We start from the raw sequence: 17,372 nt of genomic DNA on the forward strand, positions 1-17,372 counted from the left end.
TGACCTCATTTTTTTATGTATTTAGGAAGGCAGGAAACGGTTGTATTTCTCACTCTCTGGCTCTTGGGATGGTGCCTAGGTCAGAGCAGAGACAATAAGAGGCAGGGTTACTTTCACTTTCTTCTCCTGTGGTTTCCTTTTCCCGTAGAAGAGTGATCACGGCATCCTCCCATGAGAAAACAGGAGCAAGGGACACAGCTGCTGCTTGTCTGTCTGGGTACAGTGGCAGAAAACGAACCCAGGGTTTCACACAGCCAAGCACCTGCTCACCATGGAACTGCACCCCAAGTCCTTGCCTAAGTTTTATTACTGTGTTTTGTTGTAGTTGTTGCATTTCGTTGAAGGTGACTGTTAACCTCTCACTGTGCTGATAATGTAAATTGTATTTCATAATGTAAATATGGGAAAACACACCATACATACATACATACATACATACAGGGTCAGGACTCTTGATGGTTGTCAACACCCAATGAGGGTCTTAGGATACACCCCTGAGGGGAAAAGGGATGAAGCAACTCAAACACTTGATGAATGGAATGTGATCGATCCAGATGAGGTCAGGGCTGTGCTACAGATCCATTTTCATGAGCTTCTGTTTGCTCTCTCCACGGCATCTTCCGAGACTGGGATTTTCCTGGTGTTCCCCATTCCTCCACCTGCAGCCCTGTCTTGGGGTGACCAGCCTAAGCCAGGATAAAGACTCCTCTGTGTCTCCTCACGCCACCCTGTGCTTGTGACGTGTTCACCTTCACTTTCGTTCTTTAGGAATGAAGCTATTCTCATTCCAGGGAGGGTTCTCTGTGTGCTCGTGTGACTGGTCACGTCCCTGGAGTCACGAGCCCTCCTCCTATGTGGGACAGGAACCCAGCTGGGGCTCAGAGGCCAGCCTGTCAGTTTCTCTTTCTGTGGTTTCCTTTTCCCATAGAGCAGTGAGCACAGAATACTAAGCGGAGAAAAGGGGAGTGAGCAGGCACAACTGCTGCTCTGTCTGTCTGTCTGTCTGTCTGTCTGTCTAAGTACAGAGCTAGGAGATGAACCCAAACGCTCAGCAGAGCAACACAAACAGAGAGAGACACAGTCATGGGGCAGGTGTATATTTAAAATTCCTCCCCCTCATTTTCTTCTTCAAATGAATCAGTCCCCACTTCTTCATAATCCTTCTCCAGGGCAGCCAGGTCCTCCCTGGCCTCAGAAAATTCTCCTTCCTCCATTCCCTCTCCAACATACCAATGTACAAAGGCCCGCTTGGCGTACATGAGGTCAAACTTGTGGTCCAGGCGGGCCCAGGCCTCTGCAATCGCTGTGGTGTTGCTCAGCATGCACACGGCTCGCTGGACTTTTGCCAAGTCCCCTCCTGGCACAACGGTGGGTGGCTGGTAGTTGATGCCCACCTGGTGAACAGAGAAGAAGACAGGCAACAGAATGACATGCAAGTTGGCCAAAGACAAAATTGGGCAATCTGTTGGCAAACCCCAGGCACGGGTGTGGGGTGGAAGGGTGTGATGGAGCAGGAGAAGGAACATGGCCAATGAAGAGGGTGTATGCTGGGGATAAAATAAAAGCAAAAGGGAGGGGCGTGGTGGTGCATGCCTGTAATTTCATTACCATGGAGTCTGAGGCAGGAGGATCACAGGGGCTTAGGAACTACAGGCTGGAGGAGAAACAGAGGACAGGCTGATAAAGAGGAAATATCAAGTTGCTGGATGTAGTAAATGAAATTGTGACAAGAACGGAGACGCCTCAAATGTTTATCTCGGGAGCAAGGGGCAGGAAATGCCTCCCCGGTCAGAGGCAGATCAACTGCTAGAACTGACATTATGATCATAAAGTTTATTATTTTCTAGATGTTTATCTGATGCTTGTCTTAGTTTTTTTTTTTTTTCAATAAATTTAGGGAGGTTTCTCTGTGAGGGGTGACTAGCTGTTTAAGAGGTCACAGCGAGACTCCAGAGCAATAAATTAAAGAGGTCCTTGGGGACTGTGTTACTACTCACAAGGCTGGGTCTCTGGTAAACAGGGTTCATAGAAGAAAAGCAGAAACAGCAACCACAGAAGTCAAAGGTCATACACAAGCAAGCCAAGCCAACCTCCCAAGATCTGCTAACACACTGGGAGGGGGTGGCTTCCCACTGGGGCTTCTACCCTAGAAATCTCCCCACAGAGAGAGGTCCCAAACCCAAGGAGACCAAGGATTAAGGGAAACCGAAAGGCTTCAAGATGACCAACTGTGGTGTCATGGGTAGGACACAGAGAACCATGGTATTGCCCAAAACTAACATACATCCCCCGGGCCATCACGCTTAAGCCGCCAACGTCTTGGGCTCATTGCTTTCAAGCATATGCCTTCAGACAGTGCTAACCGCTAAGGCACACAGCCGCTAAACAAGCAGCGGACCACAGATGTGAAAGAGATACACATGTTGCCCTTCATGTATCTTGCTGGTGTAGCTCTGACTGGCATAGGCCTCTCTTCCCTTTCCACCAGTGACATCGCAGACCCGAGTCAAAGTGGGACAAATACCCCTGGGGAGAATGGCGAGCAGTGAAGCCTGGCAACATGCATTCTGCCCGCATGCGCTTTTCTGAAAAGCCCCTAGCAACGCCAACACCACCTTACTCACCTTTCTATATGGGACCTCAGAGCAAGCTTAAAACAAAGGAGGGGGCATCCCCTCTGTGTTCATCACCCCACTACCCCCACATTTCTTCCCTTTCTCCTCCTTTGCCATTAACTCCCTTATTAGCTTATGTTGTTATTTCAATTAAAAAAGAGAGAGCTCCGGTGTTTGGATGACCTTGACTGTTCTGGCCAGAATGACCAAACACACACATGAAAACAGGTGGTGTCTCGGAAGGAAGATGATAAAGTGTGTCATAAGGAGTGGAGCAGTGAGCAGGAAGACTGTGTGCCCCTGCCCTGCAGGACAGCGCGCCCAACAGGAGGGGAGAAAGTGAGAGTTCATGACAATCAGGATTCAGTCACAGGAAGACTCCCTTGATGTCACTCCAAGCTGAATAAGGCTTACAGGGTAAACAGTTAACTTTTGACATATGCTGGGGAAACGCCTCTTCTGTTAGAAGACAGAATTATGCCTCTCCTAGAAGGGTAAACTATCCATTGAATTTTCTTTTAAACAAATTGAGATGAATTGTAAGTCATCAAGGCATTGTGGTTCAGGTCCCTCAGTTTAAAAAAAAAAAAAAAAGCCAAAGAGGGTTAACTAATCTTAAAAAACAGCAGATTCATACATTTTCTAAAGTGGCTTAAGCAGACCAGCCTTCAACAGCTGACTGTCTCAGTCAAAGATGAAGGAAGTCAATGTTTAAGTCATCTTCTGGCATCATCATAAAGACTAGAAGCCCCCAAGATTCATTCTCTCCAAGTAACCCCCTCTGCACCCTCAGTACTTCACCGCCCCAAGTCATCAGTTCTCACCTTGAAGCCTGTGGGACACCAGTCAACGAACTGGATGGTTCTCTTGGTCTTGATGGCCGCAATGGCGACATTCACATCCTTGGGTACCACATCACCGCGATAGAGCATGCAGCAGGCCATGTATTTGCCATGACGTGGGTCACACTTCACCATCTGGCTGTTGGGTTCAAAGCAGGAGCTGGTTATCTCTGCCACAGACAGCTGCTCATGGTAGGCTTTCTCAGCAGAAATGATGGGTGCATAAGTGACGAGCGGGAAGTGGATTCGGGGATAGGGTACCAAGTTGGTTTGGAACTCCGTGAGGTCCACATTGAGGGCTCCATCAAAGCGGAGAGAGGCAGTGATTGAGGACACAATCTGGCTGATGAGGCGGTTGAGGTTGGTATAGGTGGGGCGCTCAATGTCCAGGTTCCTGCGGCAGATGTCATAGATGGCTTCGTTATCCACCATGAAAGCACAGTCTGAGTGTTCCAGGGTGGTGTGGGTCGTCAGGATGGAGTTGTAGGGCTCCACCACTGCTGTGGAGACCTGTGGTGCCGGGTAGATGGCAAATTCTAGCTTGGACTTCTTGCCATAGTCAAGGGAAAGGCGTTCCATCAGCAGAGAAGTGAAGCCAGAGCCTGTGCCCCCTCCAAAGCTGTGGAAGATGAGGAATCCTTGCAAACCAGAACAGGCATCTGTCTGGGGAGAGCCAGAAACAAGGAGAAGTCAGAAGAGTGCTGAGACCCCACATGGAGACAAATCCAGACAAAGTCCCACTATCTGCCATACCCCATCCTCAACATTTTTATGTCAGTAAAATCAGAATAGCCTATAAGGAATAAGACACAAAAGAGGTTGTTTTGAGCTGGGTGGCGGTGGTGTACGCCACCCAGTACTCAGGAGGCAGAGCCAGGCAGATCTCTGTGAGTTCGAGGCCAGCCTGGTCTACAGAGTGAGATCCAGGACAGGCACCAAAACTACACAGAGAAACCCTGTCTCAAAAAACCAAAAAAAAAAAAAAAAAAGGAAGAAAGAAAGAAAGGGAGGGAGGGAGGGAGGAAGGAGGAAGGAAGGAAGGAAGAAAGAAAGAAAGAAAGAAAGAAAGAGAAGAAAGAAAGAGAAAGAAAGAAAGAAAGAAAGAAAGAAAGAAAGAAAGAAAGAAAGAAAGAAAGAAAGAAAGAAAGAAAGAAAGAAAGAAAAGAAGAAGTTGTTTTGATCTCGGGAGGAGTGGCTAGTGTCTAGACTGGCAAACTACACATGCAAACATAAGGCTCTGACTCAGAGCTGGCCAAAGTAGGAGCCGGAAGTCTCAGAGTTGCCACAGCAGTCGGCCTTGCCTTCTGAGAGCTCAAACCTTGCCTGCTACCCCTGTCCTTGACATGTGATTTATGGGCATGGCTGACCTGCACATCTCAAACTTGGGAAGGTACCGGTCAAAGATATATAAAAGGAGCTATGGGTTTTTTTTTTTCTTTTAAGATTTTGAAATTTTAAGATTTAAAAAAAAATGTTTATAGGCTGACAGATCCCAGTTGTGTATATTTATGGGGCACAGTGTGCTGCTGTGGCTTCTGTGTGCATTGTGGAGTGACCACACCAGACAAGCAACATGTCCATGCATTCCCAACTTGTAAACACTTCAGCCAGTCGTTAACCTTTCCAAAGGCCTCCTCCCCCTTGGCTACATCCTCATCCTGGAAGGTTCTGTGATGCTCTCAGCAAGCACCTGACGTGTAGTAAGCACTCCATGTTGACTCCTGCATGGCAGAACTATGAGAATTCATAGACTCACAGAATTTCCCCAGAGGATGTGAGCTATGATCATTCATTCCAGTGGTTCTGAGCTTTTGGGCATCACAAGTCTGTCAATTTTTTTTTCCCATCACATGGAAATGAGAACTTAAAAAGACAAAGTGATGTAACCCACAATGCACCTTTGCAGTCAAGCCAGCCTGATTCAAATCCTAACTCTGCACTCTCTAACACACTTAACTAATGTGACCCAAGTTAAGACGACAACTGCCCCAGCCCAAAACTCCTGTATTTGTCTATTACAAAGGAAATACCTCCCTTGTTTGTTTAGTAGAGAACAAGCGAAGGTGTGTAATTAGAACTTACAATGTGCACATAAGTACTCAAATGTGTAAACAAATCTCTTCCTCAATTCTTCCAAACCAATGTTTTACTAACCTATGTTTCTAACTTTAACCTCGGTCTATAGGGTAGGCCAGATTACCCAGGCAGAGGAAGTATCTATCTACAGGATAGTATACTATCCCTGTAAATGTTCCTTCTGAAACATGAGCAGAGGCCTAGGGGCACAGCCAGTAAAACAGCATATGCCTAACATGAGAAGGCCCTGGATTTGATCCTCAGCACCAACAAATAAATAAACAAAAATCCCCAGGAACTGTAGGAGCTATACCTGCAGCCAGCTGACACATGCCTCTATCCCACCTGAGTCCACACATGACTAGGCATTGTCTGCACTGCCCTGGTGCACTTACCAGCTTACGGATGCGGTCCAGTACCAGGTCGATACTCTCCTTGCCCACTGTATAGTGCCCGCGGGCGTAATTGTTAGCGGCATCCTCCTTCCCCGTGATCAGCTGCTCAGGATGGAAGAGATGGCGGTAGGTTCCTGCTCGCACCTCATCTGTCAAGAGACAGGACCTTCAGATCCTGGTTTCCAGGAGAGACGCTCTATCTCACTCATCTGAGTATGAGACTCCACTGGAGTGAAGCCAGTCTACCGCAGAAAAAGTCTGTAAATGACTGAGAGGTCCTGGGTGACAAGGGCACTAAGCCTGGGCCCCTGAGCCAAGCTAGAGTGCAGGAGGAGATTTGGAAGAGCAGACCCCACTCATCAAACCCCAAAGCCATTTCCTCTCCTCTCCTTCTCTCCACCTGGATCTGGATCCTCCAAGGCACACAAGGAACCGCGTCCTGAGAAAGCCACAATCCACTGTACGTTTCTAAATCAGAAGTAGTGTTCTGCAAATGCAACACCCCTGCTTGTGAGTGTGGCTACTCTCACACCACCTTGACTGTGAAGTGTGGCCAGGTTAGACCATACCCCAGACCCAACTACAGCTATAGTCAGAAACCTACGCTTTAGGAAATACACTGTTGCAGAGGTTTTTAGAGACCGGGTTACTTTGTGTAGCCCTGGCTGTCCTGGAACTCACTCTGTAGACCAGGCTGGCCTTGAACTCAACAGAGATCCACCTGCCTCTGCCTCCCAAGTGCTAGGATTAAAGGCGTGCACCACCACCTAGCTGAGAGGTGTCTAATAGTTTCTAAAGCTAACAATCTCGGCCATCCCTACCTGTCTCAGCAGGTTAAAGAAGTATTATGTTCTGCACAGAGTGGCAGAGATTCTTTTGACCCCTATTACAAAATCCCCGGGGGCTGAGGGAAGTCATGTGGAGGATGAGTTCGAGCTGGCTCACTCACATCTTTCAACTCATTTCACCCTCCTAAGCCGAAGGCCCTGTGCTTTGCTGTTACAGTAGAGAGCTCTTGGCCAGTACTCACCTACTACAGTAGGTTCCAGGTCGACCATGACAGCCCGGGGCACATGCTTCCCATTGCCAGTCTCACTGAAAAAGGTGGTGAAGGAGTCGTCATCGTTGACCTTGCTGGCCTGAGTGCCAAAGGTTCCATCTGCCTGGATGCCATGTTCTAAGCAGAAGAGTTCCCAGCAGGCGTTGCCAATCTGAACTCCAGCTTGACCCACGTGGACTGATATGCATTCGCGCTGTGGAAACAGGGCACATCAAAGTCAGAGGACCCAAGTCCCCAACCATGGGCTGAGACTATCTCTCCCCCACATTCAACGAGCAGCCACACCACCCCACAACTAGGATGTGTCTGGGGTTCCAGATGCCTGGCACCACTACATCTGCCACAAGACACCAAGAAGTCAAAGACAGCAGCAGACTAACCTTAACCTTACAACACATGGTGCCCGTATTCACGTTAGTTCCTGAACACTGACCGACCTGAAACATCACACACGGGTGTGCATACAGAACCTGGGACTATCACAGGGCAGCCACCATAGATACAGTCAGTGTTATGGCTATAATTGTAAAAGTAATAAATGACTATATACTATCAAGGCCAAGTTAGGCTCTTCCTGAATGCTGAGAAATTAGAAACATTTTCGGAGCCACCATTAACTACCTCGTTGCTTAGGTCAGGCCAAGTATTAAGTAAAAGTCACCTTTGAGTGCTCCTCTATTTTAACTGCTCCTATTTAAAGCCTCAATTGTCTAACTGATCCTAGTATTATCACCTGAAGATAAGGTATGTGTGTGCGTGCCCACATGCTTGTGTGTGTGTGTGTGTGTGTGTGTGTGTGTGTGTGTGTGTGTGTGTGTGTGTGTGTTGAGATCCCAGATTTCCCGGGGAAATGGACTCATCCTTCACCCCTTCCCAGCCTGTGGAGAATCAGTGGCCCCCATAGGGTGACTCTGTTCTGCCATGCCTGCCAGAGCCCAGCAGGGAAGCATGTGCCTGATCTGTAGGTTTCTATTCTTATCCATGACCTGATGTGGCACTTTCCAGCTCTGGGTAACCAAGCCAGGAGCAGAGCCTCCGGAGAACATGGCTGGTCAGGGAAACAAGCAGGATCCAAATCAAAGTTCAGACTCCTCGGAAGGCAGAAGCCCCTCCAGGCAGAGGAATGGGGCAGATGCCCTGACGTCTCCAAGGGCGAGAGATTTGGTTTGGCTTCGCAGCTGAGTCCCTCCCCTCCCCATCACCCTGCTAGCCCCTGCCACTGGAAGGAAAGTGTGCAGGCATCCAAAGCCACCAATGTGGAGCACAGACTGCGGCCTGCAGCCCGGCAGTACTTCCCAATGCCCGGCGAAAGGCTTCGCTCACGGCTTGCCCACACCCTCAGTTCACGGCTAGCCATCTCAAGTCATTTGCTGTGTTGTGGCACCTTGGTTGAGTCACTTAACCTCTCCTCATCTGAAAAGCATTTTAGCCATGACTGCCATTGGCTTTACCGTGGTCATCGCGATCTTCTAGCTCCTCCCCCACCTGCTGGCAGCGCAGGTGGAGAGTCAGCGCTAGCAGGCTCCCCTTCTTACTCCCTTTGTTGTGGGGCTGTTTTCTACTTCCATCTTAGGACTGAGGAAAGCACACCCTGCTGCAGAGCGACGGTCCCACACTAAGCATGTTATTAATGACACAAAACTACAGCACACATTCAGCAAGAAGCCATGGCTTCTCAGGAAGGCACCTGACACTGTGGGATCACCAGGCAGGCCCACATGGAACCTGATCCTCATCATCTCCTCCAAACTACAGTCTCATCTGTGGCCCCAAACTTCAGCTTTCTGACCTTTGCCCCTTCGTATCATCAGCCAACCACCCCCAGCTTATTGAGGGTGCTGTATGGTTTCCAGTCTGCTGACTCCCTTCTGGAACACTCTAGGCCTTTCCAGGGAAGATGAGGGTTACTGCAGGAAGGAAAAAAAATTACGGGAAGACAAGCAGAGTGACCTGTAGCCACCAACACACGATCCAATGTTTTTGGTCTCTGATGACCTCCTTGATCTTATATGAATGAATAGATCTTATATGAATGAATAGATCTTATATGAATGAATAGATCTTATATGAATGAATAGATCTTATATGAATAAATAGATCTTATATGAATGAATAAATATCTTCACAGAGAGCCTCCCCCTCAGCCCCTTCTCTCCTCTCTCCCTTTTCGAGTAAAAACAAAGAGAAAAGAAAAGAAAACATCCTGAGAAAAAACGCATGTGTCCCAACTCAAGCTGGTCCTTTTCACTCTACCAATGAGCTACATCCCCAGAGAGTTCTTTCGATTAACAGTATCATGGCCACTAACACCTATGAGCCAGACGATGGAGTAATAGTGCCCTGCTGTACTTCCTCCTTACGTATTCTCTCTCCTCTTCCTCCTTCCATATTCTCTCTCTCCTCATTCTCCTCCTCCTCCTTACAAACTCTCCCCCGCACCCCAGCAAACCAGGTAGGCACCCACCACTGAGCCACACTCTCTCTCAATTCATGAGAAACGAGAGTGGGGGCAGGCACTGTGCCATACCAAAGCCGTGTCAGAAGCAGAACAGCTACATGGACCATGCAGACTCTGGATTAGAACTTGAACAAACCAAAATAGAGAAACTCATTAATTTTAGTTATTAAGTATGATAAAAATGAGGTTAAGTATGAAAATGCTTTTAGTGTCTAGAATTGCATCTGAAGCACCAAGCAGTAAAATATCATATCTATATTTCAAGTACTATTTTTTTAATTTTAAACAGTATTGGAGATCAAACCCAAGGCCTTCAAGTGTGAGGCAAGTGACCTACACTCCCAGCTTTTACTCGTTAATAAACATAGTAGATAAGTAGATATGGCCTTAAGTGATAATTATTACACCTAAGCAATAAACATATGGGTGGCATTATACTCATCTACTTTTCTGGAGGTTTGAATTTTTTTGTAGTAAAAATCATGACGTTAATAGCAATGTAAAACAAATAGATGAAAAGTAGAGTCAGATTAGAGACTGCATCCTTGTTGGCCTGGTTTTTCTCATTCCACATAGTCACTTTCTCAACTGATACTTCCTAAGGGCCACCCTGTGAGAGCAAGCAAAAATTTCAAAGTTCCGTGGAGAGCTTGCCTAGCAGAGGCAAGGTCCTGGGCTCGGTCTCTGTTTCCTGTTGGGAATTTTGCATGGCCAGCTTGGTATTGATGTCCACTACCAGGCCTGCACTGAGGTGAACGCGGCCACCATCTACCCAAGGCACCGGAAGTTCAGACTAAGAGGGAGGCAGGAGGTTTGGGGTACAAAGGGCGGAGTTCAGATGCGGTAAAATTATAACGTATGTGACGTTTCTGGGAACCCTGTGGCCTATGAATTCCTCAGAATTCCATGGGATGCTTTGCTCGTGGTAGGGTACTAATTTGCATCTGGAATGCCCTTCCAAAGGCGCACATGTTAAAGGCCTGACCCACAGCCTCTGGCACTGTCAGGAAGTAGGGGAGGCTAAGAGGTGGAGCCCAGCAGTATGTGTTTCGGGTCTCGGGGGCACACCTCGTGGGACTGTGGAACCCCGGGTTCTCCCTCTTTTTCTCTTTTGCTCCTTAGCCATCAAGCATGTGACTTGTCGCTTGCTTCTACCGTGTGCCTCTTTACCTCAGACCCAGAACCGACAAGGACAACCCAGCACACACCGAAACCCCAAAACCGAGCCAATAAGTAGATAACCTCAGGGTCTGTTACCCTGGCAGAAGCTGGCATGAGGGTGGGGTGGGGGCCTTCTCTACACCGTTGGCTCAGCCACCCCTCTTCCTGCCTGAAGTCCCACACAGATGAGCACGGGAGACCAGTGTGGCACCCTGGGAAGCGAATCCTCACAGCCATGAAAGGTCATCCATGTGCCGTGCTGAGGATGAGGTGTAAGCTCTGAACACTCGGCACATGGGTGGGCTGGCCCCATGCGCCACTCAATGATTCCTTCTCCATTGATGGTAAGTAAAACCAAAGCACAGAAAAGAAAAGGTTAGACTGAGGATTCACAGCTGTAAAAAGCCTGGCCTAGAACCCAGGGCTTATGAGTCCACCCTGAGCTCTGTCTTTTCCACCCTACCGCCTCCTGACTCACCCTTACTCTGAATTTCCAGGGCCTTAGGGTGTGGTCCCCCAAGTCTACCTCAGTGCAATCCTGATAGTGGACATCAATACCAAGCTAGCCATGCAAAATTTCCAACAGGAAATGCTCTCTGCACAGAAATGCTATGAGAATAACAGGAATCATCTCTTTTAAAAATAACAGTCATCTTCCTCTGCCGCTACCCGGAGGCTGTTCCTCGGGATAAGCTGTGCAGCCAAGCATGGGGGCCAAGGTAAGCTGAGTTAGCAAGGATATTTCAGTCACATGTTGCTCCAAACTCATATCTCAGGTTCCCCTTGGTAGCCAAAGTTCCTGTCCCCTCCCCCTCTTGATTCTATTTTGAATCTGGGCCTGTGGAGCTCTGTTCTGCTGGGACCCTATAAGGGAAGGCTCTGTATGCTTCCAGAGCCCATGAACTCAACAATCCAGGGGGGAAGGGGAGACAGACGTATACACCCTTCTTGAGAAAAGTGACATCCCTCAATAGACCTGATATGTCCAACACCACCTATAAAAGTTCATCCCAACGTGATGAGCACTGTCATATACAAGAAGGTTCTAAACAGCAGTGTGCTGATGCCATTTTTCAGCACTTCAGTTAAATGTCACTCTCTACTGGCAGGAAGTAAGGATAACCACAGCCCATCCTAGGGTCCCTGCTGGGCTTGCTCATGATTGTCTTTCTGTTTATCACACAAGGTTCAGCCGTGATGGTTGCTTCTTCAAGTGTCTGGCTCTTCCTGATACAGAAACTAAACTCTATGGGCAAGCAACCGAATCTCCAGCACCAAGCACAGAGCTTGGACATAGCAGAGATGAGCAGAACAAGAGCCCTCCGTGGCTTTACAGACCGTTTAACGTGAGGAGCGAGCGGAGTCTAGGAACCCAGACGCAGCTCAGACCCACAGCTGACTTGGTCTGCTGAAGAAGGAAAACAGACAGGCCCCTGATGCGTTTAGACAGGGCTGGGGAACATGTTTCCGTGCTCTTAGGAACAGTGAACAAGAGACAGGAGAATCCAGGACGTGTCTCACAACTGCCACTTTCTATGGAGCATGAACTCGTGAAGGGCAGAGCGGTGGGACAGCTGTGTCCCCTCTGCCCGTCCTCCATGGACCGCAGATGTCACAGAAAATAATATTCTAGAACTCTGCAGCCTTTCAGAGCCTACTGCAAGAAACCCTTCCTTGCGTCGATCCTATTTAATTAATATATTTCCCCTATGTTAGTATTGTCCGTCCCTTTTGCTTTGTTCTCAGAAACAAAAGCTACGCACTCTCTCAGTGGAAGAGTGCTTTGAATCTCTCAACATCATTTTGAGGCCAGTGCTGACACAGCTCAGTATGGAAGAGCAATTTCAAGCATGTTTAAGACCCTGGACTTAAAAAAATAAAAAGTCAGTTCAAGGTTTCACAAAACAACATTAACAGTGGAGTATTTCTCTAGGAAAGTTAGTGACTCAGACCAGCATCAGGAGCCCTGTGAAGGACTAAGACAGGTCCATTGTCCCCTGGCCACCTGTGTGCTCGGTTGCCATGCCATTGTGCTCAGGAAGCCTATTATCACAGGATTATTTCTAGTTGTTGGGCTAGAATAAAAAAAAAAATTACATATATTTTAGGACCTAGGTCACAACGCTGGCAAAGCGAAAAGTAGATCCACAGTATTCCAAGGGGGTAATTAAAGCAGGAACAAAGGTGACTCATCCAAGATTGAGTTATCGCTGCTCAGACCCTTCAATTAGGGTGCGTTTGGGATCGCTGGCGAGAGACAAAAGACAGCAAATGAGCGAGAGCCAGAGCCCGAAGAGCTGACCTAAATGAGCATCGGAGAGGCGGCGGCTCAGGAGAGGGGCTCAGATGATGTAGGCAGCCACGGTGCTGATGGGAGACAGAGGTAGGGGTGCTTGGTAAGTAGATTCCGGCTCAAGAGACCCTCTGATGGGCTCTAGCTGGCATTGAGACAGGACAGGCTAGAGCTCAGGTTTCATTGTGGTGCACACCGCACTTTTCCTCGATCTTCCGGCAGACGGGAAACGCCCACCACAAAGGCCACAGCGCTGTGGGCTCCCCAGTAGTCCAGGAAAAAGTGAACAGTTGAACCGCTTCCTTCCTCAAACAATACCACATTCTCCCATTCTGCCCGATCGCTGACCTGGTCACCAGCCAGCTCCTCCTCAAAGTTAACTTTTCCTCCTGGGAGTCATCAAGGTCACCTAGGAGCCCCCTCAGCAAGGACACCCCGCAAACACTTGGCAACAGCATTAATGTCCTCACTCCTCCCTCAGCTGTGCACGAACTTGAACTGAGCCTAAAAGATGTCTATCAAGACTCACTCAACAGCGTCTCCCCGAGCACGACTCAGGAGCAGGTACCCAAGCAGCTAGGAGGGAAAACCTACCCTTGGTGGCGGGAAGGGAGACATGGCTATAACCCCCACAGTGCTTGGGTCACAATGCTAGTCTGCTTTGCACAGCACAGCCACGTGATACAGCTGAGCGATGGCAGAGGAGACCAGACATGGCAGTGACTCCACCCTCACCCCCAGACACACTGCTCTCCCCTCTAACTGCCAGGTTTTGCAAGTGTATATGGGATGTCTGTCACCATTTGATGTCAATTTCCATCTAATGCAGCCAGTGTTCCTCAAAGCTAAAGGAATGGCGTGAAGGGATTTCAAAGGTCACATAGGTGTCCCCATCTCCCTGTGACCTTTATAAAAACTCTCTCTGGTACCATTGACATGGTTCCGGCTTAACATACCTGCTGGGAATCTCTATACTAACTTTCTAAAAATAAGTGTCATCGGCACATTCCTAGGGGCTGCTTGCTGGAAAAACACTGGCAGCAGATGGGATGCTGGGCTATGGGATTGACCCGCTGAGCTGATGGTTAAGAAGGAAGGCTTTAGAGTGTGGGTTTAAGCTCAAATCTTCTTATCAGCTGTGTGACTTGAATATCTGGTGTGGAGCCACTAAAGGACATCGGTAGATGGAACGCTATGCACCTGGGAAGCAAGCCAGCCAGTCATAAGAAAAATGCCCACCTGCCCAGTAACTGAAGAGACCACCCTGAAAAGATGTGGGGACCAGTTACATATGTCTTACCCAACAAAAATGGGAATGGCAAAGCTAATTCTGCTCACCTCCCAAGAAGACCTCCATGACCCGTGTAGGAAGGGGGGACATGGAGGCTGGCTGCCTGAATCCTGACCCGCTGGAGGAAGTGAAGACATTCTTCAAAGGGTGGGATTCTTGAGATCCAAGTTTACAAATTGGTCATTCTAGTCTTTCAGGAATGAGTCGGGGTCTGGGGGTGTGGCTCAGAGTAGCACAGTTGCCAAGCATACAACAAGGCTTGGCCTCGGGATTACACACACACACACACACACCACACACACACACACACACACCCCGCACCGCCCCCGCAATGTAAAAAGGATAGAGTCTCCAGCTGCTCAGGAGGCTGAAGGAAAAGAAACAGCAAAGCTCAAGGGTCGCCTGGGCAACGTGATGAGACCCATCTCTAAATGAAAAACAGGATGGGGGAGATAAAAAGAAAAAAAATCACTAAGAGGTTCTGTGAATGGGAAATGCTGCCCATCAAGACAGTGCTGGGCATAGAAGGATGTTCTCAGTACACAAAGCTCAGGGCTTCACAATAAAAGGAGGGGCTCTTTTCAAGATATTTGGCCATCTAGGTTTTCAAAGCCTCTAAACTTTACTAGTTTTTTTGTTGCTGTTTTGTTTTTGTTTATTTCCCAGGTCTCTCAGAACACATTGGCATTTGTCCATGGGTGGGTTGCCTGTCTTTGCCCCCTTCTCCAAACATCTTTTAGGCTGTGCTCACAAGTCTGTAGACATTCAGGTCAAAATTAAAGTATAGGGGTGAAAGAACTTTGAAACTTTGAAAGCAATAGCCACGCACTGGGAACTGTGGATATTAAGTATCAGTTCTACAGTGTGTGGCCAAATAAATAAACAAAGCAAGTCTGAGAACTGAAGCCACAGAGACCACTCAGCAGGTAAAAGCACTTGCTGAACAAGCCTGATGACTTGATTTGGATCGCCAGGTTCCATGTGAAAGGAGAACACTGATACACAGACACATGTGTGTATGAAAACACACCAATAAATAAATATTTTGATTTTTTTTTTCTGGATGTGATAGTGCATGCCTTTAACCCCAGCACTCAAGAGGCACCGGCAAATGGGTCTCTGAATTTGAGGCCAGCCTGGTCTACAAGAGTTCCAGGACAGACAGGGCTACACAGAGAAACCCTGTCTTGAAAAAAAAAAAAACAAAACAAACAAAAAAAAAAAAAACTAGTGACTGATCATAGCAAATATGCAGTTAAATGATGCATAGAATAAGCTTTTACTCTTCCATATATGTAACATATACATATATATCACTTCTTTAACAAAAAAAACCCTAAAAATAGTAAGATGTCTGTAGACTTGGAAATTCGAACTAAGCCCTCTCCGTTTTGTAGATGAGAAGGAAAACCCAGTCCAGAGACATTTAATGACCTTCCTGACTATGTAGTCAAGCGCCAAAATCTGAACTTCGGCTCTGCACTTCTCATTTCCCACACCAGGGACCTGAGTAGACGTGCTTTCCTCTGGCCACTCCTGTGTTCTCCAATCCTTCAGCCTCCCAGGTGTGTCTGGGAGCATGCTGGGGAGTGAGGAGTGATGGACAGGCTTAGAGGTAGGACTACAGGAGGGCCAGCCGCAGAAAGTCTTGGGCACTCTCCCAAATGAACAGCCCGAGAGGAGGAGGGGTGGAACAGGAGAAGGGGGAAAGGAGGAGGAGGGGGGGAGGGGAGGGGAGAGGAGAGAAGGGAGGTTCTGGCGCCGCTGCCCTGTCACTGACACCCGAGCAAGTGCGCTCGCTCGGAGAACCTGACCTTGGTCTGAGAGATACTCTTATTCTGCCCTCCAGCCCCGCCACCCTAACCTTTCTGTCCCACTTCACTGCAGAAACACTAGAGCTTCCAGCGGGAAGGTGATTGAGGCCAACATTAGGCCGGGCAGCTGGGCGCCCCTGGGGCTTTTGGCGCAGCCCACGCGGCGCTCAGGAGGGGGTCTCTCTACCTATAAAGGTAGCAGCCGCTAGTGGAGACAGCCATCAGTGAGGAGTCGCTGCCTCGAATCCAGGAAAGGAAATAAAATTAAACTGCTGAAGTCCCCAGGTCTCTAGGGAGGGAAACTTCCGAGTCCCAAAGTCTTTCTGACTTTGACCGCTGGGAAAGGTGAGGAGCCTGCACCAGCGCCCGGCGCCTGCGAAGCTGATTGGGTCCAGAGGACCCAGCTCGAATCGAGGGTGCCCCAAACCCAAGACGATGTCCGGAAGAGCCAGCACCGGCGGCAGGCTCCTGCCAAGCTGCCTGGGTCCAGGGGTCCCAGCTCAAATTGAAGTTGTCCCAAACCCAAGCCGATGGCCAGATTATAAGAGTGGAGAATGACCCCAGTCTGGAGCCTGTCACTTTTGAGTGGGTTTGGAGACTTGACTCTATCTACTCCCCCAGCCAGCCACACAGGTCCAGACCACCTGTCCAGGATCCCTCAGCATCCCATTTCTTCTCACTCTGGTCCGCGAGTGGTGGTCCCCCAAATTCTCACTCGCCTCTCCACCCGGCTCTCCCGGTCCGCCCTCCTCTGATTAGCAAGCGCAAATCATCTACCTTAGGTCCCTTTAAGGGGAGAGTGGCTCCTGCTGTCTACTTTCTCTACTAAATTAAAGGTACCTGACAACTAGATGTTTCCCACCCCTGGGTTTATGACCCTTGATCCTGAACGGACCCACACCCCCTCCAAGAGACTTGGAGCCCAGTGGCTCCAAAGCCACCCCGCAGCTACTCCGTGGTCCCCCAGCCCTCTACCCGGGCACTTGCATGCGTCCCTGGCCAGCCCCGGGGCCGGAAAGTCTCACCATCGTGGCCGCTCTCCTCGCCTGCTCGCCTCCCAGCTGGGCCTGCCCACCCCAACTGCTCCAGATACGGCCGCCTCCGCGGTTGTGACATACTGCGAGGGAGGGGGCCTGAGACAGACATGCTGGGCCAGCAGTTGTCCTGAAGCATCACAGTGCCCGCGGAGGGGAGGGACCTGGGTAGGTCACAATGGCACTTCCCCTCCTGCCCGCGGCTCCCTGATCCAGCCCGGCTGCTTCCCATGCCTGGAGCGGCAGCCGAGCTCCCTCGCCGAGGTGAGTCGGGAAAGCAGTCCTGTGACCGTGACACACGCATGCACACATACCCCGCATCCACTCCGAGAT

General features: G+C 49.1%; 1 protein-coding gene across 3 annotated transcripts; it reads right to left on the reverse strand.

Annotated features, from left to right (window-relative positions):
• Positions 1-1,081: 1,081 nt before the first annotated feature.
• Positions 1,082-17,372, reverse strand: Tuba8 (tubulin alpha 8). Of its 3 annotated transcripts, none has more exons than XM_028880418.2 (5): positions 17,354-17,372; positions 6,959-7,181; positions 5,929-6,077; positions 3,440-4,120; positions 1,082-1,394 (listed from the first exon to the last, which is right to left on the reverse strand). In XM_028880418.2, the coding sequence occupies exons 2-5, from the start codon at positions 6,984-6,986 to the stop codon at positions 1,101-1,103; spliced, it is 1,152 nt and encodes a 383-aa protein (XP_028736251.1). In that variant the 5' UTR covers positions 6,987-7,181; positions 17,354-17,372; the 3' UTR covers positions 1,082-1,100. The 3 variants fall into 3 exon arrangements, with proteins under 3 accessions (XP_028736251.1, XP_028736250.1, XP_037060076.1); XM_028880417.2 differs by lacking the exon at positions 17,354-17,372 and adding an exon at positions 17,031-17,138; XM_037204181.1 differs by lacking the exon at positions 17,354-17,372 and adding an exon at positions 14,239-14,375.

The sequence above is a fragment of the Peromyscus leucopus genome, chromosome 3 (genome assembly GCF_004664715.2).
Source record: "Peromyscus leucopus breed LL Stock chromosome 3, UCI_PerLeu_2.1, whole genome shotgun sequence".
Lineage (NCBI taxonomy): Eukaryota > Metazoa > Chordata > Mammalia > Rodentia > Cricetidae > Peromyscus > Peromyscus leucopus.

What these genes read in the sequence shown, in the direction of transcription:
- Tuba8 (XM_037204181.1), bottom strand. Translation starts at nt 14,328, where the DNA reads ATGTCTTCACTTCCTCCAGCGGGTCAGGATTCAGGCAGCCAGCCTCCA. An exon ending in CATGGAGGTCTTCTTGGGAG is followed by an intron (nt 7,182 to 14,238) that starts GTGAGCAGAATT and finishes CTGTTTCCACAG; the next exon opens with CGCGAATGCATATCAGTCCA. An exon ending in CCTGGAACCTACTGTAGTAG is followed by an intron (nt 6,078 to 6,958) that starts GTGAGTACTGGC and finishes GTCTCTTGACAG; the next exon opens with ATGAGGTGCGAGCAGGAACC.